At 36.9% G+C, this 27,788-nt stretch overlaps 1 protein-coding gene across 1 annotated transcript in view; it reads left to right on the forward strand.

The window, feature by feature from the left end:
- EYS (eyes shut homolog) overlaps window positions 1–27,788 on the forward strand; it is a 939,662-nt gene that overhangs the window by 126,328 nt on the left and 785,546 nt on the right. The window contains exons 10-11 of the mRNA XM_059831070.1: window positions 4,620–4,873; window positions 18,052–18,156. Coding sequence (XP_059687053.1) covers window positions 4,620–4,873; window positions 18,052–18,156 — 359 coding nt within the window. The remainder of the gene's footprint in view (window positions 1–4,619; window positions 4,874–18,051; window positions 18,157–27,788) is intronic.

Consider the following 27,788-nt stretch of genomic DNA (forward strand, 5'->3'; position numbering starts at 1 on the left):
GGGTCACTGCTGCACTCGCACTGCTTCTTGTAAGGCTTGTCCTCCATTCTTTCAGGCAGTTCCTGCTATAGTAATTCCTGTAACATGCAATTCCAATCATGGGTTACAACAATTTAAAGGTATTTCTATTACAATCTCTACCCCTGGTCCCTTTGGACCAGACCACAGGGTTTAACATTGCAATGAACTCCTCCCCTTGCTCCTAACCTGGCTAGCAACAAGGGGTTCTTGTTATAGTAATTCCCATAACATGCAACTCAAATCCCGGGTTACAACAATTTAAAGGTGTTCCCATTACAACCTGCACCCCTGGTCCCTTTGGACCAGACCATAGGGTTTAACATTGCAATGAACTCTTCCCCTTGCCCCTGTTTCCGCTTGGACTTATCCACAGATTGCAGTCCCTTAGGGTTGTACCTGCTCCAAGTGGAGCCTTAGCTGTGTGCCACAGTCTCTTCAGGGGTATACCTGCTGCGGCAGAGAGCTATCCACAGCCACAGTCGCTTCGAGGTGCACCTGTTCCAGTGTGGCCTTATCCATGGGTCACAATGCCTTCAGAGATCTACCTGCTCCAGCGTGGCCTTACCCACAGCCATAGTCCCTTCAGAAGTAGTCTGTGCTCAAGATGCATTTCATAGATTGACTTAGAGATTAAATTATAACATCTATTAAACATCTTGGATCATTTAGAATCTTATAAAGATGCTAAAGTTACAAATAAATGCAGTCAAATGCTGATGTCCAAAGCACACGGAACTGCACTTACACTATTATACTTTAAATTTAAGAAATATGCATGGTGCAATCTAGATCTGCTTTGTATATAGTACTGTTCAATACATAATGCATTGATGTAAGTGGTAACTATTATATGTTAATGCTGCTAAATTAACAAAATATGCACCAAACTTAAAGACCTGACTAGTTTAGACCTCTACTGTATAAAAATGGCCCATTTTTATTGAAAAACAGACATATTATAAAGTACAGATTTTAAAAAAAGACTATTACTAACTTATTAATTTAAATATATTTTAGCCTTCCTTTGTAGATTTTCCATATATGATGTTATGTACTAAAGTTATTTGTAAATATGCTGTTAGAATTTGATGTAGATTATTAGAAGTTATGTTTATAAGAAATATATTGAACTTCTAGATCCTATCACCTCTAAACCTCAGGCTGGATTGTAAACAATAAATGAATGATCCTTAGATGTTTTAATCCTCAACACACAGTAAGAAATTAAGTTGTTATTAAGAGGACTAGAATACTCCCGTTTGCATTAATGTATGTGTTTGGCAAATGCTAACAGAAAACCTCTTTCTGCACCATTAGTTTGTAGTTTAACATTGTTTTGGGCCACTGCCACAGATTTAGGCTTAACTAGCTGCGTTAAGTCAGCCACTTTGTTTCACATGACATGAAGATCCAGTTTTAAAGTTATTTTCCAATCATGTTTACACTGAAGAAAAAAAAAAACACAACAGGTTCCGTATATTCAAGAAAGCAGTAATCTATGCTTAATAGCTAAACCAAGCAAACTTTTCACACTGAAGTGTTATTTTTCCTGAGCAATAATATGAAATGAAGAGTGTAAAAAAAATGAAAGCTTAGTTTATCTGCTGCAGGAGATAAGGCATATCAAATTGAAAGACATCCAGTTATAATTTCATGAGGAAAAAGAAAGGACATTCCATTCTTAGTTGTTTTAGATTTCTTCAGACACTGAAACACTGAAAAATATGATCCTCATAACATCATTGCTTGTCATATGGAATCAGAAGCATAAAACTGAAACTAGAAGATTCTACATTACATCTGTTTCTGTGTGGTTCTTCTGTGGTCTCTGAAGATAAGCTACACAACTAGTAATAATAAGGAAATGATAGAAAATTCCTTCTCTTTATCTTCTCTTTCCTGTTAAGAAGAGCTATAAGTTAAATATTCTATTCAATATTAATGATAAGAGCCATGTTTTCAAAGAATGATTGAATAGTTGCATTTTCATGATGCACACACTAATCATTACAGTAAAAAAAATATTTTTGGACTACATAATAGTTAACCAAGGAAATAAAGTGATTAACTGCACCAGAAAAATTTGTATGACTGTTGTTTCCATACTGAAGTTTTACTGCTGGTGGATTCAGAAACTGTGCAGCTAAAGGTAACTAAAAGTGCACGTGTTTTGCATGTTTATGCATAATGAAATTTTATGTAAATCATCATTTATATTTAGCTGTAAAGCAACTGTATAAGATGATTTGTGTGAACTTCATTCCCTTAAAAAGAAAGAAACAGAATCAGCTGGAGCTCTCAACAGGAGAGGAAGCTTTCTGCTTTGCTAAGGAGTGACTGAGGTTGGAAGAGAGAATACAGTAGCTAGACCTACTTGAGTAGGTACCACAGTGTAGTAGCAATGGATCTGTAAAGCAAAAATGGCAGTGCTGAAGAACTCACAACCACACTATACAAGATAGGGAGGGCTTACTTCAAGAAAGCTCTATTTTGGTCCATGTACAAAAAGCCCAGTAGCAGTTGGTATGCATTAGCTGTACTCCAAGGAGCACCTCTACTGATTTAGTTTCAGCCAATACTACTTTCATCTGATACTGCTCTGCAGTATGATACAAAACACTGCAGTTTGGAACAACCAGGAAATTAATCATAGAAGTTTTCTCCTCATCTGATCTAGAACAGTTATATAAATGCACCTTGAGACACAAGGGAACACAAAGCCAGACCTCAAGGATTATGAGACAATTTCCTAGGGATCGAGAAGACATAAAGTTGACAAACATCTGACTGGGAAGCCTGGACCTTCCTGCAAGGAGCCAGTGGAAAGGAAAGAAACTAATATTTGTTTATATACATATAAAAATAATAATTGTGGCTCAATCATTTGGTGATTTTGCTGTTTAAAGAATTAACCATTTTATTTTCTAATAGTACCTGGCTTTTCCATAGATTAAAAGCCTTTTAATTATAAGAAAATGACTAAACCACCTCTAAAGTCAGTCCACTGTAGAGTTCCACGTAACAACAATATCTCCTTATAAAGATACCTTCTTTACTGTAGGCTTCTTTTAGTCACAACATGAAAGGGAAAAATCACTTAATTTTCTACATGGTCTGAAGCTACTCTTGAACTCTCAGAGCTGCACTAATGTCCACAAATTACCTTGGGAGAAAAAAAAATATTTAATTGGATTAAACACTAGGAGATATTAATTTTATACATATCCCTTTTCTCTCTTCCTTTTTCTTCAGAAGTATTTAATTAGTATTATGATAAATGGAGCTCCCACAGTATTCTGCCCTTCTCAATCTCTAGTTTGTACATCGAAAAAGATCTTTGATCTTTCAAATTCTCTCTTGCCAAGAAGAACTGCAGGTAAAATTAGACCCTAACTGAACAGAGAACAAACTATACCAGTGGTGGATATGGTTATAACTTCCTTAGTCCAAAAGTTATATTGCAAAAAGTTTTTTGTGAAATGGCATTCAAAATAGCTACCATCTTTCACAGTACCCTTTCTGTACACAGCATCTTACATGGGGTCTTTTTCCTACTGATTTACAATTGTCCTGTTGGAAATTTGATAGGGATATAAAAGTATCTAAATGGAAATTTCCACAAGTCTAACATAAAAATGCAGGAATAGTAAGCAAGGACTGAAGCAAACAGCCACATGAACATTCGCTTCTGTTAAAAATAAAAAAACAAACATCCTTTCTGCCAGATGGATCAGTAGGGAAAATTGTTATAATCAAGGCTTCCTTAACATGTTAGTTCTTTCCAGCTTCTAGATAACATCTCTATAGATCAAGAATATTGTAAGAATAATATTGTAAGATTATCTCCTCTTGTGCGAGGAGACCTCTGGACATGATAAGGAGAGGGTCAATTAAAGAAAATATTGCCAAGTACAAGGGATTTTCTAATTTTATGTGGTGTGGATCAGTGATGAGATAATCCAGCTTTGTTCTCATTCACACACTAAAAAAAACCAAACTGGGAGAAAGGGAAGCATGAAAAAGTAATTTGCAGTCTTATGCAATTTATATGCCATCCTACATTGTCGGAAAAAGATAGCCTCCTCAATTTCCTTAAAATTGTACAGATTGTTATTTTTTTCAGTTAGACAGAAATTGCAACCTTTGTTTCTAATGATCAAGCATTTTTATACTTATTTTATGTCCAGAGCAAGCAGGATGTAATACTGTTTTTTCTCTGAGCAATATTGTAGCAAGCAACTAAGAATTTTCAGAAAATAAATTCATAAAATGCATAATACTCATAATTTATACCAGCTTTCTATTTGAATATTGTCATTGGAAGCTTGATATTAAAAGCTATATAGCTACTAGTTTGTCCCATCTAAATAGCTAATATTTTGATTATTGTGCAGTTCCATTTAATTATTGCAGGCAGTCTATGAGAAATGAAGTTACTTAGTGACTAATTAAAGGTAAAGAAAGAACACTGAAAAAAACCGTAATTTGTTTGTGAGTAACTCAAAGTGAAAATATTGTTAGCATTATTAGTCATTATTGACCTATCTAGTCAAGACTAGTGGTTTTTTGATTTTTTTCTCCTCTCATTTCAATGACAGGTGCATATGTCCCCTTGGTTACACTGGCACAGTTTGTGAACTTGATATAGACAATTGCATTGGAAACCAATGTTCTGAATACGGTTTCTGCCAGGACCACTTGCATAATTACAGCTGTAACTGTGTGTCTGGATATGAAGGACCCTTCTGTGAAATTGAAATTAATGAATGCTCAAGTTCACCTTGCAAAAATGGAGCTACCTGTATGGATTTAATTGGCCACTATTCATGTCACTGTGCTGCTGGGTTCAAAGGTCAGTTTTCTCTTTTGAAGTGCCCTGTACTACAGATGTGATTGTCCAATTCCATGTAAGCAATGCTTATATGATTGTTTAATAACAATTTTATATATATATAAAAATACGTACATATTTGGGTGTTTGTATGACATACAAGACTTTTAACTGAATTAGCATGGAAACTCTTAGATTGTGTCTCCTAATTGTTCCTCAGCTGACCTTCCCTCCACTAAATGTACAATTCTGAGCATGAGCTTTGGTGTCATTGGCAAAAAAAATTGATCAAGTTCCAAAACACAATTTTAATTGTATTATTTTTATTTCATTGTTATGCAGTCTTAGGTGTCATGGGTTTAGTCATACACAGGCTGATAAGAACAAATGTTTTGGTACAGAACAGGAAAACCTAAGCGTGAGGAGGAATGAGATCAGCAGTATCATCTCTCCTCATACATGGCATATAAACAGCTATATTTGAGTGAGTTTTTCAGACTCCCCTTCTACTCAGAAGAGACATGGCATCTGCCTATCTTAGACTACTGTCCTAGGATGAGATGGGCTGTAGATTTCTGCATTGGGTTAGATGAAGGACTGTCACTGTTTAACCCCATCCAGCAACTAAGCACCACACAGCACTCGCTCACTCCCCCCAGGTGGGATGGGGCAGAGAATCGGAAGAGTAAAAGTGAGAAAACTCGTGGGCTGAGATAAAGACAGTTTAATAGGTAGAGCAAAAGCCACGCAAGGAAGCAAAGCAAAGCAAGGAATTCATTCACTACTTCCCAAAGGCAGGCACGTGTTCAGCCATCTCCAGGAAAGCAGGGCTCCATCACGCGTAACGGTTACTTGGGAAGACAAACACCATCACACCGAATGTCCCCCCCTTCCTTCTTCTCCCCCCAGCTTTATATGCTGAGCATGACTTCATATGGTATGGAATATCCCTTTGATCAGTTGGGGTCAGCTGTCCCGGCTGCGTCTCCTCCCAACTTTCTGCGCACCCCCAGCCTACTCGCTGGTGGGGTGGGGTGAGAAGCAGAAAAGGCCTTGACGCTGCGTACACACTGCTCAGCAATAACTAAGCAAAACATCCCTGTATTCTCAACAGTTTTTTCATCACAAATGCAAAACACAGTCCCATACTAGCTACTACGAAAAAAGTTAACTCTATCCCAGCCAAAACCAGCACAATTCCACACAAGCTGATAATGTGATTCCTTTTTGTACTAATTTCTGGTTTGTGTGAATACCCTGATACTTAGACTATGTGTGGGAAACAGAAAATCATTTTGGATTCAACAATACTGAAGTATTGCATTCACAGCCTTTAGTCTGTATCATCAAGCACGAGCATTAATGCTCTGAATGCTTCTCTATCTTTAGTGACAATCCGTGGTACACTACCACTAAAAAGACAAAAATAAATAGAATAGTATGCATAGTGTCATCTATACTAACTAATCATTCATTTACAGCTTATTCTTTCAAGACGCTGAGGGCTCTTGCTCCAATTGAGGGAGCACAGGTCGTATTAGACTTGCAAGTTTCAGTTAAACCACTGAGATAACACACCTGTATTTGGATCTTTCTGGGTTACTGCTGAAGGGCTGAGCTATTAAGTAATAATAACTTTAGTGCTAATTTTTCATTATAAATTCTGGGTAGCTACACTTACTTTTAACATTTCAGCACTAACATTTTTAAATTCAAATATGTTTATATTCATTTTCATATATATACAAAGTTATGTATGTGATATACATTTGCAGATTTGTTGTCCTCAATTTGAGTTGAGTGTATAATTTCTTGGTCATTTGAATACACATTTAATAAACAATGATATTTCCTCTTCATGCTCATTTATTAATAAATGTGTAACAAAGCAGAGGGTTTTCCCTGAGATGACCTAAATTCCATTAACATAGCACAACTAAGTATCTGACTACAAGCAAAGAGGAAAAAAATATTTGTCTTACCTGTACAAAATCTAACATAATATATTTCCATTTCACTGCTGAAACTTCAACCCTTATTTTGTACTTTGCTGGTCTTCATGGGGGACTTCAACCACCCCGATATCTACTGTAGGAACAACACAGCATGGTATAAGATCTGCTTGGAAGAGTCCTGTGAGATAAAGCCCTAGAGGGAAGAGGGGCCCAAGAAAGCCTGTCATCTCCTACAAGCTGAAGAGTGGTTCATCTCAAAGAGCAGGAAGTCAAGCAAAAATGCCAGGAGGCCTGCATGGATGATCAAGGACCTCGAGCAAACTGAAACACAAAAAAAGAGGGGGGAAGCAAGGACAGGTAACCTGGGAAGAAATACAAAGACATCATCTGAGCATGCAGTGATAAGGTTAGGAAAGCCAAATGCAGTCAAATCTGACAAGGAATGTGAAAGACAACAAGAAGGGTTTCTACAAGTACATAGGTGACAAAGGGAAGAGTAGAGAAAATGTGGGCCCATTGCTCAACGAGATGGGGACTTGATGACACTGGACATGGAAAAGTTTGAGGTACTGAATGCTGCCTTTGCCTCAGTCTCTAGTAGTAAGACTAGCCTTCAGATATCCAATGACCTGAAGACCAGAGGAAAAGTCTGGAGCACGGAAGACGTACCCTTGGTGGAAGAGGCTCAGGTTAGAAAATACTTGGGCAGAGTGGATATACATAATTTCATGGGCCCTGATGGGACGCACCCGCAAATGCTGCAGGAGCTGGCAGATGTCATTGCAAAGTCACTGTCAACAAACTTTAATTTATCATGGTGATTAGGAGAAGTGCCCAAACTATCTTCAAGAGGGACAAAAAGGAAGACCTGTAGAACTACAAGCAAATCAGCCTTGTGTCAATCCCTGAGAAGGTGATGGAGCAGTTAAACCTGGAAACCATGAATGACAAGAAAATCATCTAGACCAGTCAGCATGGTTTCACTGAGGGTTAGTCAAGCTTGACCAATTTGATAAACTTCTACGATGACATGAATGGCTTGGTAAATGAGGGGAGAGTAGTGTATGTTGTCTACCTTGACATTAGCAAGGCTTTTGGAACTGTTTCCAAGAATATTCTCATGAAAAAGCTGATGAAATATGGGCTGGATGAGCAGACAGTAAGATGAACTGAAAACTGGATGAACAACAGGACCAGAGCGTGGTGATCAGTAGCACGAAGTCAAGTTGAAGGCCAGTAACTGGTGGTGTACCCCAGGGGTCAATAGTGGGCCCAGTCCTGTTTAATATCTTCATTAATGATCTGGCTGGTGGAGCAGAATCTACCCTCAGCAAGTTTTTTGACAACACAAAACTGGGAGGAGTGGCTGATACATCAGAGGGTCATGCTGCCATCCAGAGGGACCTCAACAGGCTTGAGAAACGGGCTGACATTAATCTTATGAAGTTCAAGGAGAAGTGCCAAGTCCTGCACCTGGGGAGGAATAACCACAAGCATCAGTACATGCTGGGGGCTGACCAGATGGAAAGCAGCTTTGCAGAAAAGAATCTGGGGGTCCTGGTGGACATCAGGTTGAATGTGAGCCAGCAATGTGCCCTTGTGACAAAGAAGGAAAATGCCTGGGCTGCATCAGGAGGCATTTTAGCAGCAGGTCAAGGGAAGCAATCCTTCCCCTCTACTCAGCACTGGTACTGAGGCCAGACCTTGAGTACTGTGTCCAGTTCTGGGCTCCCCAGTACAAGAGAGACATGGAACTACTGGAAAGAGCCCAGTGAAGGACCACTAAGATGATTAAGGGACTGGAGCATCTCTCCTATGAGGAAAGGCTGAGGGAGCTGAGTCTGTTCAGCTTGGAGAAGAGAAGACTCAGGGAAGGATCTCATCAATGTCTGTAAATACCTGAAGGGAGGGTGCAAAGAAGGTGGAGCTAGGCTCTTTTCAGTGGTGCACAGAGACAGGACCAGATGCAAGGGGCAAACTGAAACACAGGAGGTGCTGTCCGAACATCAGGAAATACTTTTTTTACTGTGAGGGCTACTGAACACTGGCACAGGTTGGCCATGGAGGTTGTGGAGTCTCCCTTCTTGGAGATATTCAAAAGGCATCTGGACATGGTCCTGGGAAACTGGCTCTAGGTGTTCCTGCTTGAGCAGGGAGGTATGACAAGATGACCTCCAGAGGTCACTTCCAACCTCAACCATTCTGTGACTCTGAACATGAGGACTTGCTTATATAAATGATATATTACTGGAAAATAGTCTTTTTTTATTTTATCACCCAATGAGGTATTATATAATAGTATTCCCATAGAAGCAAATTCAAAGAAAAAAGAAATTTCACAATATTACTCATTTAGTGTAACTCATTATCACATGTACTGAGTATATTGAATTCTGATTTTTCAGAGAGTAGAAACCACAAACAATTCATAAAAGGCTGTTTAAACTTATAAAAATGTTATCACTGCCCTAGCAATTCCATTTTCTTATAGTCTCTGACAGTTTATGATCCTGGGATATTTTCCAGCACAGAACATATTTGAATTTCAGTCATAACTGCATGCTATGAATCAGTGAAGAGTATCTCAGTGTAATACTGAAAAAATACATTTATTCTTATCTCATTTCTTTTTGTGTGTGTGTTATGTCATTTATCTGTAATTCAACTTTTTTACATATCCAGTTGTACTTCATTATTCTTCATAAATAGTAAATTCACTTTCAGATGAAATATCAAAGACAACAGTAAATTAAAGAGTGAAACAGAAGTTATTGTTGCTCAGGACTCTATGTCTTTGGGGAACTATACTTTGCATACTAGGATTCATAGATTTGCAAATAAGCCATGGGTTCGCAGTCACCCTTGGTTTCTCTCCTGCTAATAAATGATATAACATTAGAATCTGGTTTTATTTCAGAAGTAAAATTTTACATAGACAACTCATAGCTGTCTCGTCTTGATCAACAGTTGATTGATCAATCTGATGTCTATCAGCATTTCTCAAATGCTTTACATTATATTAGCTAGGGACCCCTTAGGCACTGTAATGAGATTTGTCAATATGAAAAGCATCATTTGATTTGGTAAAAAACAAGTTCATAAAAAATCCAAGGCTTGGGTATTTGCACAGTGAAAACAAATACTTTGTTACATCATGTACCACAGTCTTTCCCTTTGAACTGTAAACTGTACTTGTGATGGAAACTTTAATACAGAGACATTTTGTAGATCTCTGGAGTACTCTCCACTGCCTACAAGAGAATTTGGCCTATGTCAAACTTGGAAGCTTACAGTATGATCTTTAAAAATTGAGCAAATAATTTTTTCAACAAAATTATCCCATCCTTTTGATCATGTGATTACCGTCTGTATTGCCGTCTCCTGGCTCAGTTCTTCAACCATAACATAGTTCTGTTCACCTTCAAAGTCATTCCCAGTTTATCCTTTCTTCCATATCCTTGTGTTAACTTTATCTCATAATATCAGTGTTCAGCATCAAATAATTCCAGCTTTCATGATGACTGGTGTTTCTAAACAAACACCACTGTTCTTCACTTCTGATTTAAGAGAAGCTCTGCTTGGAAGTATTTGAAAAAAGGCTGTTTTTATCCAAACACATCCTTCATTAAAAATCTTGTTTGTTTAGATGCCTACAAAAATGTGAAGACAGCTGCTGATAACTCTTAAGTAGATAGGCAATATTGCCTCATTGGTTTCTCTTAAGGTCTTGTATCTATATGATACTGATTATATAGTTAAGATTTGGAAAATCTTTTTATTCTGAATATACACTCTATCTCCCATAGCAAGATACTGATCTATCATTGCTTTACCCATGTGTAAGTAATAAATAACAGTATTAAGGCTCATCATTAATGTAGGGCTTCCAGTGGCTTTTTGAGTTTGACATTAATATATTCTATATATGTTGTTCTTCAGTATTCTCTCTTTTTGTCCAAAAGAGGAAAATGGCATTTGGGCATTTTTAATATCATTGTATTACTTCAAATTTCTGTGTTTTGTTTTTACTTTTTTATTCCACAAATACATCAGACAAGTCCACTTAACATTTGGAGTCTATCTGAGGAAGTATTTAGGTGTTTGTACTTTCAGTAAGTTATTTGTTGGTTTTAAATTTTTTGGATTTTTTTAAATAGTTTCACCCTTCTGTGATAGACATGAACAATATATCCTTGATGCCATTAAGAAAAACAAATCTTGAAGCAAAATACATGAAGTTCTGTGAATACAGATCCTTTTCAACACAATTAAGTTTAGAAACACTTAACCCGTCATACAAATAAAGTCAAGAACAGCTGACGGACACCCTAATACATAGTGAGGATTGACCCTGTTAACAGGCAGCAGCAAGAGCAAGGCTGCTTTGTGAGGGGAGCCACAAACCAGGATCCAAGGGTAATCCTAGTGCAGGCAGTGCCATCACTAAGCAAGGCACAGTCTTGCAGCATCTAAACAGGGTAGGCAGAGCCAGGGGCTGGTAACAGGATCCCTCACAAGCCCCAGACATCACAAGCAATGGACTAGGTCCAGAGTCCAACCATGGAAACAAGTTAGGAGCAGCAGGATACAGGACCAGAGACAAAGCTACACTGTACATACAAGGGGTCCATCAAAGAGAAAAATTACTTACAGTGGGGGCTGAAGTCCATTCTTGAGACAGAGCCAGAGACAGGACTGGAAACAGGCACATTTGTAGAATAGCTCAGGCCACATCTGGGTGCCTACAGCTGAGTAGAGCTGAGCTGAAATGGAGCTCATTGGACAATGGGTAGGGTGTGTGGGAAGGTCCCAGGTGGAACTGCTCAGGGCAATTAGGGCCTATTAGTGTTCTCAGAGCCCTGATATCTTCTTATCTTAGCAGGGTCACCTGAAATTATGAAATTATTATTTCTGCTGCACAAAGGAAGGCAATTGGGTTCAGTTGGTTTGTTCACACACCCTTTCTGCATTTGAAATACCTGCTTTCATTTCCATTCATACAGTTACTACTTTAATAGGGCAAGGCCATCCTCTGAGCACAGCTCATGTCTGCTCCCACATCTGCAGCACCAAACAAGGCTGGGCTGGGTGTGTGGCTCAGGGCATCGGGCAGCGCAGCCTTTGCAGGGGCTCTGGCTGGCTTTTTCTGCTAGGGGAGACTGATTATCCTTGACATCCTGTGCCAATGCAGCCTGCCTGTACAGTGTAATCCCATGAAGAGAGATGAGCTGTGCTCTTGGCAGTTTACAGTTGAAGAGCCACAGATTTTCTCTGAGTTAAAACTCTTTCAGAGAAGCTAAGCCAGTGAGGTGGTTTAAGACTACCTGAAAGGAGGTGGGAGCTGGTCTCTTCTCCCAAGTGACAAGTGACAGGACGAGAGGAAATGGCCTCAAGTTGTGCCAGGGGAGGTTTAGATTGGATATTAGGAAAAAATTCTTCACTGAAAGGGTTGTCAGACACTGAAACAGCCTGCCCAGGGAGGTGGTTGAGTCACCATCCCTGGAGGTTTTTAAAAGACATGTGGATGAGGCGCTTAGGGACATGGTTTAGTGGTGGACTTAGCAGGGTTATGTTAATGGTTACGCTTGATGATCTTAAAGGTCTTTTCCAACTTAAAGGATTCTATGATTCTAAGACAACATCATATAAATCACTTTCAATCTGTAATAAGTGTTCACAGAAAGGTTTACACTGTATGAAGTAAGTAAAGAAATAAAATTGCTTTGGATTTTTAACTACTGCAATTTCTTACACAGAAAAGACCTTGAATAAAAGAAAAAAATGACCAAGTGCATAGAACAACAAAGTTGAGAAAGGGAGATGTCAGTCAAGTTCGCTAAGGCCACACCTGGACAGTCTGTCTTGCTTTTTCATAACTGCATTTTCTGCTAAGTAAGCAGAAATGTTACCCAGGCTGATACCTCTCTTATCTAAAACAATAACTTACATTGCTTAGAAAGCAACAAAATTACATCATTTGTCCTCAGGTGCATGACTTGAATGCTTTATATTTACATACATTTTACAGAATGGTGGATAGTAAGGCAGGAGTGTCATGAAGACAACCTTCAAATATATTGTTACTGTTTTGGATACTAGTTGAACTTTAAAAAAATCTTCTTTTTTTTTCAGCAGTATTTCGTTAAGATTACATTAAGTAGAATTTTAAATCACTTGCTTTTCATCTCATCTGGGAATAGAAAGATTCAGCTTATGTCTTGAAATAATATTTCCTCAAGTAAGGAGCTTTAGTTAAAAAAAAAATTCTTAGACATCCTTTTATTAATTGTCATCATTCTGTCTGCCTTTGCATTGTCAAACTTTATATTCCATTATGCTTATAAAACAAAAGTTGGTATAAACAGTATGTGTGTTTTGTAATTCAGACAGAGATGTTAATAGTAGTGGTGGCAATTTATAAGACATACTTATATATAATGTATATTACACTGAGAAAATAAGCTCTAAAATAAATTCCCGTTTTATTTTAATGTCTGAAAATTATATTTGAGAATGAAAGGAAGTGAAACTTATTCTGACAGCAAAACAAATATCAGTTTTGTGGATATTCTGCAAAATCTAAAAATAGCTCAATTAGTTCAGATAAAGTGTGAAGTTAAGCTCTTTAAGTTAAGCAGAAATAAAACATCCAAAGCTTGAACCACTGAAAAGTGGAAACTTTCAATCTAGTGATCTTACAGAGTTTCTCTTACTTTTGAAGTGAAGGGATATTCAACGAGGCTTCATCCATTATATTTGTGAAAAGGAATATTTCTTTGTTGTCTTTGATCACTAGTTATATTTACCTAAGAACTTCAGAATGTCTCCATTTCCTAAAATAGCACGATATTTTTAAACAGAGTAAGTTAAATCAGTAATGCTGGTGGAAGATTAAATATCTTTGCCAATTTTTTTAGCATGCACCTCCTCAGGTTCTTAGGCTTTTCTCGAGACTTTTGTGCTCCTGCAGAATAATCTGTCTCTTCTGTATCAACAATGTGCCTGTAGAAAATGTTGCTGTTAAACACCAAGCCATGCAATTTGCAAGAGTGACAGACTTTCCTAAGCAGCTGCAATTATTTGTTATATATTTTAAGAACACTGCAATTTTATACAGGATAAAACACACTATAGAGTTAATGGAAGTAGAATTCGCTCATGATCAGTTTTAACATTCTCTTTGTACTTCAGAATTTGATGACATGATTCCTGTAAATTGTTTAGGTATTCAGACCCTGAGTTATGATTTATTAAATAATAATTAAATGTTACATTTTACTACTTATTATGTTTGGATGTGTTGTATTAATGTTAACCTTAAAAGTTATATTTAAATACTTATATTAACATGCTTCGATGCTGAAAGTAATTTGTAGCGAATTAGTGATTTTTATCTGATGTTCAAAGAAGGCTGTCATCATCCATTTCAAATGTGTAGTTGAGATTAGCTGCATACTGAAAAAAAAAAAAAAGGCTTCTCTGTACATGTCCGGCTTTTTTCATGTCTTGAATACTCAGGAATAAGGAATATGGTCTCACAGTAACTTCATAGATTATTTGATCCTCTCTGAAATATTTAAAAAATACTGTCCCTATATTGCCTTTGTACTCTGAGGACATGAATTCTTAAATAACCCTAGCAACTATTTGCAAAAAGTTTTGGGACATGCCTTTTTTCAGGTTCAACCACCAGTTTAATGGCACTCCATATTATGGCACATAATCAGAAGAGCTAGTTATTGTCTACAGTACACAAAAAGCAATTACCTTTATTTTCACTACATGTGCATTTAATTGGCAGAAATTGCACTAAAACATGAAGGCTTTTCCAAGTTTTCACATGATTCATAGGAAAAAAATGTTACTCTCCTAGCCTTTTCTGAGATGTACAGAATTACCAAAACTGCACTGTATCAGTTTTACGTGTCTGTAAACAGTATATTTTTCAGTGGCTAGATACCAAAATTAGAAGGAAAACAAAAGCGATTTTGAAGGAATGGTAACAGAGATGCATAGAAACTAAAGTCTTAGCTGTGTATGTCAACAATGCTGCAAATTTGTCAGGAAAAAAACAGTGAACTATCTGTACTTAATGTGTTAACAGCATTTTCAACTGAAATATTTCAGAAAGTTTGATATCTTTCTAAATCATTCTGCAAGTACTGTTAGCTAGCACAACTTGTAAATCAGTCAGTGGTTTTCACAGATATTTTCATCAGTTATGAGAAAGGTATTCTCAGTGCTTGATAACTCAGATGGGGCTGAGTGGCATGTAATTGCTTCTTTGTCAACTGAAGCAATTTAAGCTGTAATAACAGCCTCCAGCATAAAATCAGCACCTTTGTTATCAGCGCAGGGATTTTTTTTTCTAATTTCCTTGTACTCCTAAATGAAGAATGGAATTCATACACATCTAGCATGGCCATAGGTAAAGAAAAGCAAAATACTTGAAACCAGATAGTTTTCTGTTAAGCAAGTATAGCATATATATCTCTACTGAACAGCATTAGTTTGGACATTTGAGATTAATTGTCTAAATTGGAACCAAATCTTTTAATCTATGGAGTGTTGCAATATAGATTAATACATTAAGAAAAACTGTACTCATTGAAGTCTTAAAATAATGGGGGTTAGGGGCATGATATCAGAAATTAAATTCAGTTTCTGATGCCACTGGTGAGAATTTCTTAGCTATACATCATAGCAGATATTTATTTTTTTCCAAACGAAGATGCAAAATAAATTATCTTTTTCTGCATCCTTTCTCATATTGACAGAATCATTATATTTCCTGACAGACTTGGAATGGGAGAATAGCTTTGACTCCTTTCTCACCTTTTCTGCACACAATCAGGTTTTATCACTACTCCTTGACACAGCTAAAGCTCCAATGTTCATCTCATGTCCCAAATTCCTCTAGCCTTCATTATTTCATCATCCTCTCAGGACTCCCCAGATGTTGTATCATTTCATACAGTTCAGTCAAAACATGGCCACAGAATTAACCTTTTTGATCAGATGTCATTTTGTTTTTGAATTCCCCAAAGGGTTCACCTTGCCCAGTACACACTATTTTTTCTTCCTTTTTGGAATTAACCCCTCAGTTGACAGCTGCCCTCCATGCCTTTGTTCTTTCCTCTTATTTCCTACCATCCCACCAGGATTTCCAGCGTGAATGCTCAATTTATGGTACCATTATAAAACTGTTGCAACTGTCTGTGCTTATTGTCCATTTCATCCCCTAAAGGACTATTTTCTTGAGACTGAATATAGGATATCCTATATTGCATTAGAGACTGACATTTAGGGAACTGAATTTCACCCTAAATGCTCAGTTTTAAAATATAGGTCTGTAGTCAGAAGCCTGCATGTATTTGACTCATTTTCCTGATGAATGCCACACCCAATTTCCTATCCCAAAAAGAAAAGATGGATAAGAACAGTTTACAAGGAATTGTAGTTATACTTGTTGCAGCCATGTCTTAAAATTATGGTTCTACCCAGTTATGTAAGATACCTTTGCTGCCTTAGATTCAAGAGGAAAACAGAGCCATCTTCACAAAAATGCAGTAAGAAGTTCACAAATCTTGGATATGATGAGTAAATGAGGATGATCTCATTCCATTATTTCCCTTAGAATTGCATTTGCTTTATTTTAACCTTTTATCTGTAAGGAGTACACAACTCAAGGGACTTGAAAGACTGTTTCAAGGAGTTTTTGTTGTACGTGCTGCAGTTTACCCATGGCTTGTGGCCAGATGATTTACTTCTAGAGGAAACTCTGTTTGCGCTACCCTCCACTTGTCTATGCAGAAGAGATGCCAATTCATTTCCATTTATCTTCCTCAAAAGAGACCTACCATAATCAGGGACTTACTTGTGGAAATGGATTTGAACCAGAAAACATAAGGAAAGCAAAATATCAGAATTAGATCAGAAAGGCTGCACATAGTGCTGTTACCTTATCAGCACTTCAAAGAAAATTTAAAAAATTAAAAGAACTTAGAAAAGGATTTATATTTTGGCCAGTCCTGACTGTATGTATTCCTCACTGGTGCCACAGCACACTCTAAGCAGTATTCAGCAGCTGCTGCTAGCAGATAGCTTTTTAGTTTATTGAGTTACCTGAACTCTCCCTGGTCTCTGCTTGTGTGTCCCCCTTCTCATCCAGATATCCTGAAGCCTTATGGAAAAGGCAGAGCATGTTTAGAGGCAGGAAAAAACCCTAATAGGAGCCACTCTCTCACAAGTTTATGTGTGGAAAAGAACCTTGGTGCTACTACGGACTTCTCCAATGAGGCCTTTTATATCTAGTAGATTCACAAAATACAGGTTTTGAGGGCTGTCTGTCTTGGTTCACGTGATTGTATGAGAGGGCATGTATGTGTGCTACAGAAAAGAGACCAAATATTTCCTGCAGTGCAAAGAATTCAGAGGAATTTCAGCATTCTTCTTGGTTTTATCTTATTCTGTGAGGTTCACAGAAAGCCCAGCATGCTTTCTACACTCCTGACCTGTGGTAAGTACTGAAGATATGATTTGCCTCCATATTCCTGAGGCTGGAAATAGCTTTTCCTGTTATAAATTAAAGCAACCCCTATTGTAGATTGTAAATCTACATTTCACTATACTTCCTACCTTTGCTTTTAATTAGTTTATTCCCTCTCATCCGTATTTTGCCTCATTAAATATTCTTCAGTGTCTTGATTGTCCTGCTCCTCTGTATTGCATGGAGAAAGAGAAATATCCAGTATCATAGCACTGACAACTTTCTGTAGAACATAGGCTGAACTCTGCTGTTACACATAACTGTTTGTAAATTACTGTTGGCCCGATTTTCGTATGCGATGACACTTTGCCATTCTTTTTCAAAGGAGACAGTGAGTGAAATGAAGAAAAATGATTGACACAACTGAACAAAAATTGCTTGAATATAGTAATTTTTTATAATGGAAAAAAGCTCCAGGATTATGCATACCCTCAGTAGGAAAGCTTTCTATTTTCCTGATTGTCATGCTTCCAACATTGCCTGTCAAAATGGACTGTCTTGTAACCAATGAAGCAGAAAAATTCATGACACACAGGATGTCTATCAGTATCCCTGTGTACTCAGGAAGTTCACCTTGGGCAGTGGGGTCAGCATTTAGACTAGGACAATCCCATAGTCCTTTTTCATTACAAATACGTCTCTATGATTTGAACATGTCAGCACACTTGTCTTTTTTTTTTAATATAAATTTTCAGGAGAAATATGTTCTGTTCGCTTGAATGAGTGTCTAGACAGACCCTGTTGGAATGGAGGAACCTGTGAAGAGGACATAAATGGCTTCAAATGCAATTGCCCCTTTGGTAAGCATTTATAGTTTTTTTACAATTGCTAGTTTGGCATAGTGTGTGAGTTCTATATTTGTTACTCAGGTGCTATAAAGTCTTGTATGGTGAAAGCATTTTGCTTACATTTTGAAAGCTACAGAGCTAGTTATTTAGACTAATAAAAAGGAAAATTTTCTCAATGAGTGTCCATGACAATTTGCCTATGACTAATTTTTATAAATAATACCTAGATTAAAAAGTACTAGTAGTACTGGAACATACTGGTAAAGAAATATGACAGAACTGGAGATTTCCAATTATTTAGTGTCTATTTTTATATACACCTTATAGCAAAACATTCCTTCAAAAAAGTGTAGGTTTTAGGCAGCAAAATATTTTGAAATTGAGCAAACATACAAAATACCAGTGTTTGGAATCCTGTTCTGCTGGCCACATTACTCACACCTAAAAGAACTGAAAACTGCTCTAAAATAAGTATTACCTCAATCTGGTTGCCTGAGCATGTGCACTTTGTGCCATCTGAAGTACCCTTAAGTATCCAAGGTATTGTATGAGGCTGGAAGATATGGTATAGGATACAAGGGACATCCAAGATGGATCAGGCCAGGTGGCAACTGAAATAAGCACACAGTGTAAAAAGACCCAGCAAAAAAAAGGGAGAAAGAAATACAATGTTGAAGGTTTTGCTTTGTTAATTATATATACACTGTATAATTTGGGATTTTACATGTTATTGTATGATGACTAAGAAAACATAGAAAGGGGTGGGTTAGAAATTCCTGACCTTAGAAATCCTTTGATCAGGATCAGCAGGCTTTCTCTATTTTTTATAATCATTGTGGCCAAAGGAGGCTGGGGTAGAGATTTAGCAACTGGTAAGTTCATTCATAAATATGGATAAGAAATTACTGATTTTAAATTTTAAACAGGTTTTTGGTTTTGACATATGCATTTATAAGCTCATTGTTACTAAGGAAAATAAGGTCAGAAAAACTAATTTTGTACAGTCATGGTCTAAGAAGGCTTACACTACTGCGGTGTTTAGAAGAGAAACTGACAGTGATCAGTAAAACCTGGAATTGTCAGAGTAGTGAAACACAAGTCTCCAACCATCCCTCTCAAGCAAAGCAACTGATTTTAAGACAACTTTAATGTACTTAGTATCAAGAGATCCTTAAATGCTTTAAGGGTGGTATCCTGCTGAGTTGGGAACTGAAGACAATACTGAGTTATATCTTCAAAGGTAAGATGATGCTTTCATGTTTATTGCTTTATTGGGACAAATGTAGGCATATGTTCAACTGTTTCACTGAATAAGGGCTGTAGCTAAACATTAACACAAACATTATCTCCTTTGTTCTTTTGAGATGGATATTCTCACATTCAATGCACTCCTTTGTTATCCCATGTTTAACTCCATTGGTGTTTGTTAACACTCTTACATACAGTGGATTTTAGACAGTAGCATCCTGCACCTCCTTCCACAGATCTGAAAGGAGATCACAGCATAGTGTGTGTCAGTGATAGGAAAGAAAATTGTTGTGATGGTGTCCTAGTAGGACGTTTGTGCCTCTTTATTTAAAAAAAATTCAGTCACTCTGTAGACAGGCCTTATGCAATTAATTTTTATTATCATTCTTGGTGTGTGTGTGCATGTATGGTTTGAGTGTGTGTTCATGCCTTCGTGTTGTGCCTCTGAGGTTAACCCAGGTATTCATGTGGAAAAATGAGGTTTATGTAATGGACACATAGACACTAGAAACTCTGAGTTTCATTCTACTGACGCTACTAAAATGCTGTGAATAGCAGTGATTCTTTGTCATCATCAGTCCAAGGATCAAGTAATTCCCAGTGAACCAGATCTGTAGAAATGATCAGTTATTTTTGTAAAGAGTTAAGACTTTCTGTATTACTATTTGCAGCTACATTATTAATATAATGGCAAGCTGAATTAGAGAGGGGGAAAACTGTGTAGTGATATGCATACCTAACAATGAGCAGAAAAGAAGAGAATTTTAATCTAATGTGATACAGATTCCCTTTGTGCCCTTGGGTAAATTAATTAATATCCCAGTTCATATTCTCTAGGTGAAGGTGTAGATAAACAAATGTAACCATCTCACAAAGATATTGTAATGATCAAATAGATAATGTCTGTAAATTGCCTGAAAACAAAAATCACTGCATTACTGGGTATTTTTACTGCTAGCTTGGTTCTAACAAGAGTATCACTTCAGAAGGTAAGACAGCTAACTCAAGCTAATCCTTAAGTGAAAAATGACAATTTATGCCTCCATACTTTCATTGACAACCAGTGTCATATTTGATTTCTGAAAAAAATAGGTTTTGCTTATCAGAGAATTTGTAGTTGCTGGCTTTTAGCACATAACAGTAAATAAATAAATAATAAAAACATGGAATAAATCACATGTATTCAATAACAAAATACAAGGGAGCACAGAGAGTTTGGATATGCCCTAATGGTCCAGTTCTTGTAAATGAAAATACTAGTATGTGCAACTGTCTGACTAGACCACCAATAACGTGTTTTTCACTGCCTGTTTTTCTTTGAAATAAATTTTTATTCATTAGGTAGGTGGTTGTTATCTTTCCACTTTTCTGCTTTGCCTGCTGTTGTCTGAAACAGTCTCCAGCTGCATTTTATTTTTAGGTGCACGGTGATGTCTTCCCAAATTAAACCTTTCAATATATCAAATATGTTACAAGTAATGAACATCAAGAGCTTTCCTCTATACGCAGTGAAGGTTCTACTTCTATTTTTATGTAAATTATTATTTTACAAGGAATTGTAACTCTATTTTCCTAGATACAGCTTAAGATACCTTTGCTGGGCAAGAAATATGTCAATAGCACCTCTGCCATGTCAAAAGTGAGCAGCACTATTTTTTAACTTTGACTAAAAAATTTAAAGGTGATCATAGTTAGGAGTTATATACATTAAAATTTAAGCATTTTTTTCCTGCAAATTATACCATTACAGTAATGCCATTTATTTGGGGATATGAGAGCATAAGTTATCTTGACATGCAATTTAGAAGGAAAAAGATTAATTTCCTTTCAGTTTTCCCTTCAGAAACTGTCGATGCTAAGCTAAGATGAATCTGAAAGGACTCCTGAAGAGTTTTGTATTAGCAGTGGGTGAAGATAGCTTAATGAATGATCTTGGCATGGCTTAATAGTGAAGAGATGCTGCATAAATAGTAATCCTATATGTTTTGAAAAGAAAGAGCGTTCTGTATCTTCTTTTATCTTATACAGTTTCTTTATGCAAAGCGGATGTAATAGTAGGAATTTTTATTATTAAAATATATATATTTTTTTTTTTAAAAGCTCCTGTGGTTACACATGATACATAGTGTTTTATCTGGAAATGCATAACTGTCCCAATGAGAATACAAACATGATGGATGAAAGGCTGGATTCTTCACTGTACTGTGTAGTATAGACATTTGGTTGGATCTGAAGAAAGCAAGCTAATTAGCCTGATTGATTAACAAGCAAGGTTCATTAACCCAACAAGAAAGCTATGCTAATAGTTACGCTGCTGCTGACACTGAAGTAAGTTCTTTCAGATATTGTGTCTTTATGAAGTACTATATTTAAGAAGTGCAGAGCTACTAATACATTGCTGTTGGCTGGAGTTAAGAGAATTTCATTGTCAGAGAAGATTTACAGACTGATCAAACTGCTTTTGATTGAGACTTGTGGTCTTCCGTTTTTATTTCATTTAAAGAAGAGTTTGAAGTGGGAAATGCATTTGGAAGGAACAATGGGACCTCTGCTTTACCAGGTCAGTCCTCCGACAGACCAAGCTCCAATCTGCCGTGTTTATGTCTGTATGAACTTTCCAAGACAGTCTCTATTTTTAGAAATTGTCATAAAAGCAAGTGTGAAGACCTCAGTATTTTCTCCACTGGGAATTCCAAAGTTGTGGGTTTTTTCCATTACCAACAGTCACTGTGTTAATAGAAACAAAGGCACACTAACATTGCACGCATCTGTAGAGAAAGTTCAGTAGAAAATACTGAACACATACTGTTGGATGCAACCAAAATGATAATTTTCTAACTATACTCATGTTCTTCAGTGTATTAAGTATGTTTATATTATGTTTCAAAAGACAGAAGTATTTGAATTTAGCACAGCACCTGCACTTTTCCATAAAAGAGGGTATTTTTTTATTCTGAGAAAAACTTTAAAGAATTATTTAAAAATAGATGCATTAAAGTTTTTACTAAGCATGTGAAATATATTTCCTATTTTTGAATGGTTTATGATACTGCTAGCTCATTTTTAATTACTCTATAAAATATTAGTGAAAACCTCGTTTACATCACTCATAAAAATAAGAGATCTTGATGCCATGCAAAATTGCAAGCATTTTCTTAATTTTTTTCACTTCTAAATAAAGTATAAATCAATAGGAAAATTCAATAAGAACCTTCCAAAATAAAGTCTAATTGCTGGAATGTTTTTGCTATATATGATCATTAAAACAAGAGTGAATAATGCCAGTAAGAGTAAGTAATAGTAAGAATAGCCTTAGAACAGTAAGATACACATCACAAAAATTTGAATATAGCTGTGGAAAATAATTTATCACATAAAAATATTTAAGTAAATAAGATACATTGGTAGATTTAAAGCATTACAGTAATGAATAACTTAAAAATTGTTGAAATATGCTTATTTTTAGAGATCCAATTCTTCCTTCTTCATGGCAAATATTTCCTGTTACTGAAATTTGAAATTTTCACTATTTTTACTGAATTCTTGCTTTACTGATTCACATTTCATATCTCATATGTGCAGAAAACATTCACTTTAAAACATAAGTAGGTGTGTCTTCTCTACCCATATGTCAGGAAACTAGATTACCTCTGAAAACCTTGCTACTGTTAGCTGAACCTCAGTATTAATACTTCTGATGATAGCTCAAGAAATTAGCCTAGCTTGGATTCAGTGATGCACTAAAAAGTTCTACAGTCACAACAGTAACACAAATACATTTTATAAGGAAGGACATATGTTCTCTTCAGCTATACAAATTCAACCTCGCTCTTTTAATGTGAGAAATAATAATTAAGCGCAAAATAAATGAAAAATTAGAACATCAACCTTCATATCTGTTCTACCTTAATTGAAAACAGGCAAACTCGTAAGTCTGCACATGTGGACATAAACTAGCAAAGTATGATGAACACCCTTAGTGATACATTTTAGCTATTTATGATGCCAAAATAACAAGTTCAAGTAATTTGAAATTTTTAGTAAGGAATGTATAGTGTTGTATTATATGAAATCCATTCATTGTTTTCCACTGAGCATCTTATAAACAAATTCACTATATTCTTAGAAGAAGAACCTTGGGGGGATGTAAGAAGAATTTTAAAAGTGAAGAAAAGACATTTCAAAATATTGTATGGTTTTTTGAATATACATCTGTATTTCTCTACCTTCAGAGTATGTTTAGGGCTGTAATAGACCAAAATTTTTTTTAAAAAGCCATGGTGTAGGCATTCCTAGTCCAAGACCTTCAATAATTTGTAATTAATATTTACATACTTTTAAAGTAGGATGTAGCTGGAATAAATACACAATGACCACAGACTGCTGAAATATTTAAATATAATGGGTAAGAATTCAATACAGAGTAATAGAGAAGTGCATAAAAACTTGAAAAGAACTCTTATTTCTGGAAAACTTTAAATTTGGGAAGACTATGCTGGATTCCTTTTTCATCCACCTATCCAGTGTCAGAAATGCAACTGACTTGTCAGGGTTAAACATGACAGCAAACTCTTTTTTTATTCCAGAAAGAAAACCCACATTTTAGAAACTAAGAGAACACCAGTAAGGAAATTCTTCGTCTATAGAACCTGAAAGGAAGGATGGCCTGAGGGCTAAAGAAATTAACTTTGATTTAGGAAATTTGCTGCAAGTTCTACATTGCTCCAGAGTGAGTTTTTACACAATATATTTAATACCACAAGTTAGTCAAAGAATTGGTTCTGCTAATATGAACGGCAGAACAAAGCTGATGTTAGAAAATTTTGAGCTGAGGTTTCTGATCACTGGCTTCTGCTCATCCGAATCTGAACCTTCACCTGGATCCTGGGTGCCAGTTTAGGTGTGTCTTCTCTCTCTAGACATCTAACCAGACCTACTCCAAATGCTTCTGTATCGAACACAGTCAGATAAAATGACCAAAAAAATTACCTTTCTTAGTTTTAGTTTTCAAACTTATATATACAGTTCCTCCATCCTTGAGAAAGCAGGATTGTTCTTCCTTATTGAGAAATTAGAAGAACTATATGTATTTAGCAAATCTAAAATATACATTTAACTTGTACGTGCTAATTTTTTGGAAATACACCTTATGCTTTATTAGTTACTGTCAGGTAGTTCATTGTCTTAATACGTTGTCAATTTTAACATTAAAACTATTATTTTCATATGACAAATCTTGTTTAGCAGCTTTAAAAATAATTCATTAAAATTCTCTATGAGAGAAATAGAGAAATATCTCTATGAGATATTTCTTAGAAATTATTCCAATACTCCATCCTGCTGTTGATAAGATATTGTCACTAAATAGGATGAAATGTGGTCATTTAATCATACAGATCATTAATTCACATACATATATCTCAGCATTGCTAGAAACCTGACATATCTAGAGTCTTAACTTTTAAAAATATGTAACTAGAGAAAACTCTTGCCTTTCAAGCATTTGGGCTTGGTTGTTATCAGATTATAGTCTAATTTTTTATCACAACGTAAGAATCCCATCCATCAAAAGGTATAGGTTACTTTAAGTAATGGACACTTGTGGGACTCTGCTTTTGTGATAGAGTACAAATCTTTTTGCATCGCAAGATAAGAAATAGGACAAAGAGTAACATAAAAATGGATAAAATGGAATCGGACAATGTCTTTAGGTATTGTATGACATCATTACGTAGCTACTTTTCTCTCTGTGTAGAAGACGTGTGGCTTTCACGTGAACACCATAACCACCTTTTGAAAGTGTTTAACAGGAAAGTAATTTTATAATAATATAGCTTGGACGACTGGTTACTACTAGTATGGCTTTTGGTATATTCTGATGATTTTATACACGACATTTTACAAGCATTATATTTGAAGTTTAGCATTTTAGATAATAGTATTTCCATTTAGCTAATGAACAGTATTCATTCATTATGGCGTATGGTTATCAACAGTGAATTTCTTCAAGGGAATTTTTTTTATAATGCTAAGAATGCATGCTTTTACAGGGCTTTCTTTTCAGGGGCATAGAATATACCATCTGAACACCATCTGCCTATCTATATACTTTTATCTATGTATGTGTACCTTTTATACCTTTCTAAAAGGTATATATTTCTATACCTATACCTTTCTAAAAGAGTAGCTTCTGGAAAAGTGATCTCTGCCTCCCACTCGATATATGGCCCATTGTGGACAGACTGAACGACGTTGGCACTGGGTGACTGCCATCTCCAGGAACACGAGTTTCTTGTGCACAGGCAGATTTCCAGTCTTCATGGAGGAAGGGTCATGACTTTGGAACTTACCATTAGATGCACACTGAAAAAGCTAGAACAAAAAATTGAGGCACACCAAATTCACTGTTTGTGTTTTAGATATCTAGGACAGAGTGGTTTAGAGGATTTGGTTCTGCAAAGTGTATTGGGTGTCCATAGCAAGGCGCGGCCCCTGTGAGGAGAGGCCGGGGCTGCCCTGTGCCGGACACAGCCGGTTCCAGCCGGCTCCAACCCACCCACCGCAGGGCGCGGCTGAGCCCCTCAGCCACGGTGGTGGTGCCTTGGGGAAAGCCTATTTAAGAAAGGGTAAAAATGCTGTGCTGCAGTTGTGAGAGAGAGGAGTGAGAATATGTGAGAGAAAGAGAGAGAAGAAGGAGGGGAGGAGGTGCTCCAGGCGCCAGAGCAGAGATTCCCCTGCAATCCCATGGAGGAGACAGTGGTGATCCAGATTGTCCCTCTGCAGTCCATGGAGGAAGACAGTGGAGCAGATACCCACACTGAAGCCTGTGGAGGACCCCACACCAGAGCAGGTGGGTGTGCCCTGAAGGAAGCTGCAGCCTATGGAGGGTCCATGCTGAAGCAGGCTCCTGACAGGATCTGGGGCATATGGAAAGCAAGCCCATGCAGGAGCAGTCTTTTCCTGAAGGACTGCAGCCTGTGGGAAAGACCCACACCGGAGCAGGGGAAATGCGAGAGGGAAGGAGCAGCAGAGAGGAGCTGTTATGGACTGACCGTAATCCCCCATTCCACTGTGTTGTTTGGTAGGAGGAGGTAGATGAGTCAGGAATAAAAGAGTGAACTTGAGACTGGGAAAAAGAGGGGCAGGAGGGGTGAGGTGGAATATGGTTTAGTTTTTTGTCTTTGTTTCTCACCATCCTACTCTATTTTTTATCGGCAGTAAATGAAATTAATTTTCTCCAAGTTGAGTCTGTTTTGCCCATGATGCCATTGGTAGGTGATCTCCCTGTCTTTATTTCAACCCACGAGATTTTTCATCTTATTTTCTCCCCCTGTCCTGTTGAGGAGGGGGAATGAGAAAGCAGCTGGCTGAGGGTCTGGCAGCCATCCAAGACGAACCCACTACACACCCACAAGCACCAGTCTTGGGCATCAGCAGATTTAATAAAAAGAAAAGTAAAAATAGGAACCTTCAGTATTTTAACCTCCTCAAGTATGTCTTGCACCTAAGGACAAAGTTTGTAGCAAGAAAGTTCTAAAATATTTAAATCCAGGTTAGCCTAATTAACATGAGGAATGCTGTTTAAGATTCTTGAAATATGGTGAAAGCACCACAACAGTAAACCCTATAAACAGGGTGGAAAGGCCCTAGACAAACCTTCTGCTCAGTACTTTGACAGAGGCAAGTGCTGCACCTATGGCAGATATGCCTGGAAGATGGCACTGGATAATCAAAGAATTCCAAGGAGTCTGAAATCTGTGTCCCAACACAGCAAGAAGTCTTGCATTGTTAAATAATACCTTCTGGAAAGATGTTTTCTATCAATTCTATAGGAAGAAACTCCTGAAACTCCCACCTCTTTTACTGGAGCAGAGAAAACCTCCAGCCAGAACCAAAAGCACTAAGGAAAACATGATAGGCACTAGCAGCATGTCTCTTTCCATCACTCACTGTCCCCATGTGGTCTTTTTCATCAGAAACATAAGGACTGATAAGTACTGATCAATTTGTATTCTGAAGTCAGGGTAATAAAAGCACAACATAATGCCATCTTCATCAATAGAAGGAATGGCAAAGGAAATTTCAGTGATGATATATACGCAGCTAGTATATGATATTCGATTTAATATGTGGTATTGGAGCTAACAGGGTGTTGGCTCAATACAGAGTGAATGTAATTCTTCACACGGTCAGTCAAGAAAACTGAAGGGCTGGTAACTGATGAGGAAGCCCTAAAGAACAGTATTTGAACCTATGTTGTGCTCCAAGACTTGTTAATACTAATGTGTCCACAAAACATTTTAGCTATCAGTGAATCAGCATTTTTAGCAGGAAAAAAATGTCAGTGGAGAGTGTTAGATCTGCTCTTGTTCCAAAAAATAACACGCACACTTTCA

This window comes from Gavia stellata, chromosome 2 (assembly GCF_030936135.1).
Source record: "Gavia stellata isolate bGavSte3 chromosome 2, bGavSte3.hap2, whole genome shotgun sequence".
Classification (NCBI taxonomy): Eukaryota; Metazoa; Chordata; class Aves; order Gaviiformes; family Gaviidae; genus Gavia; species Gavia stellata.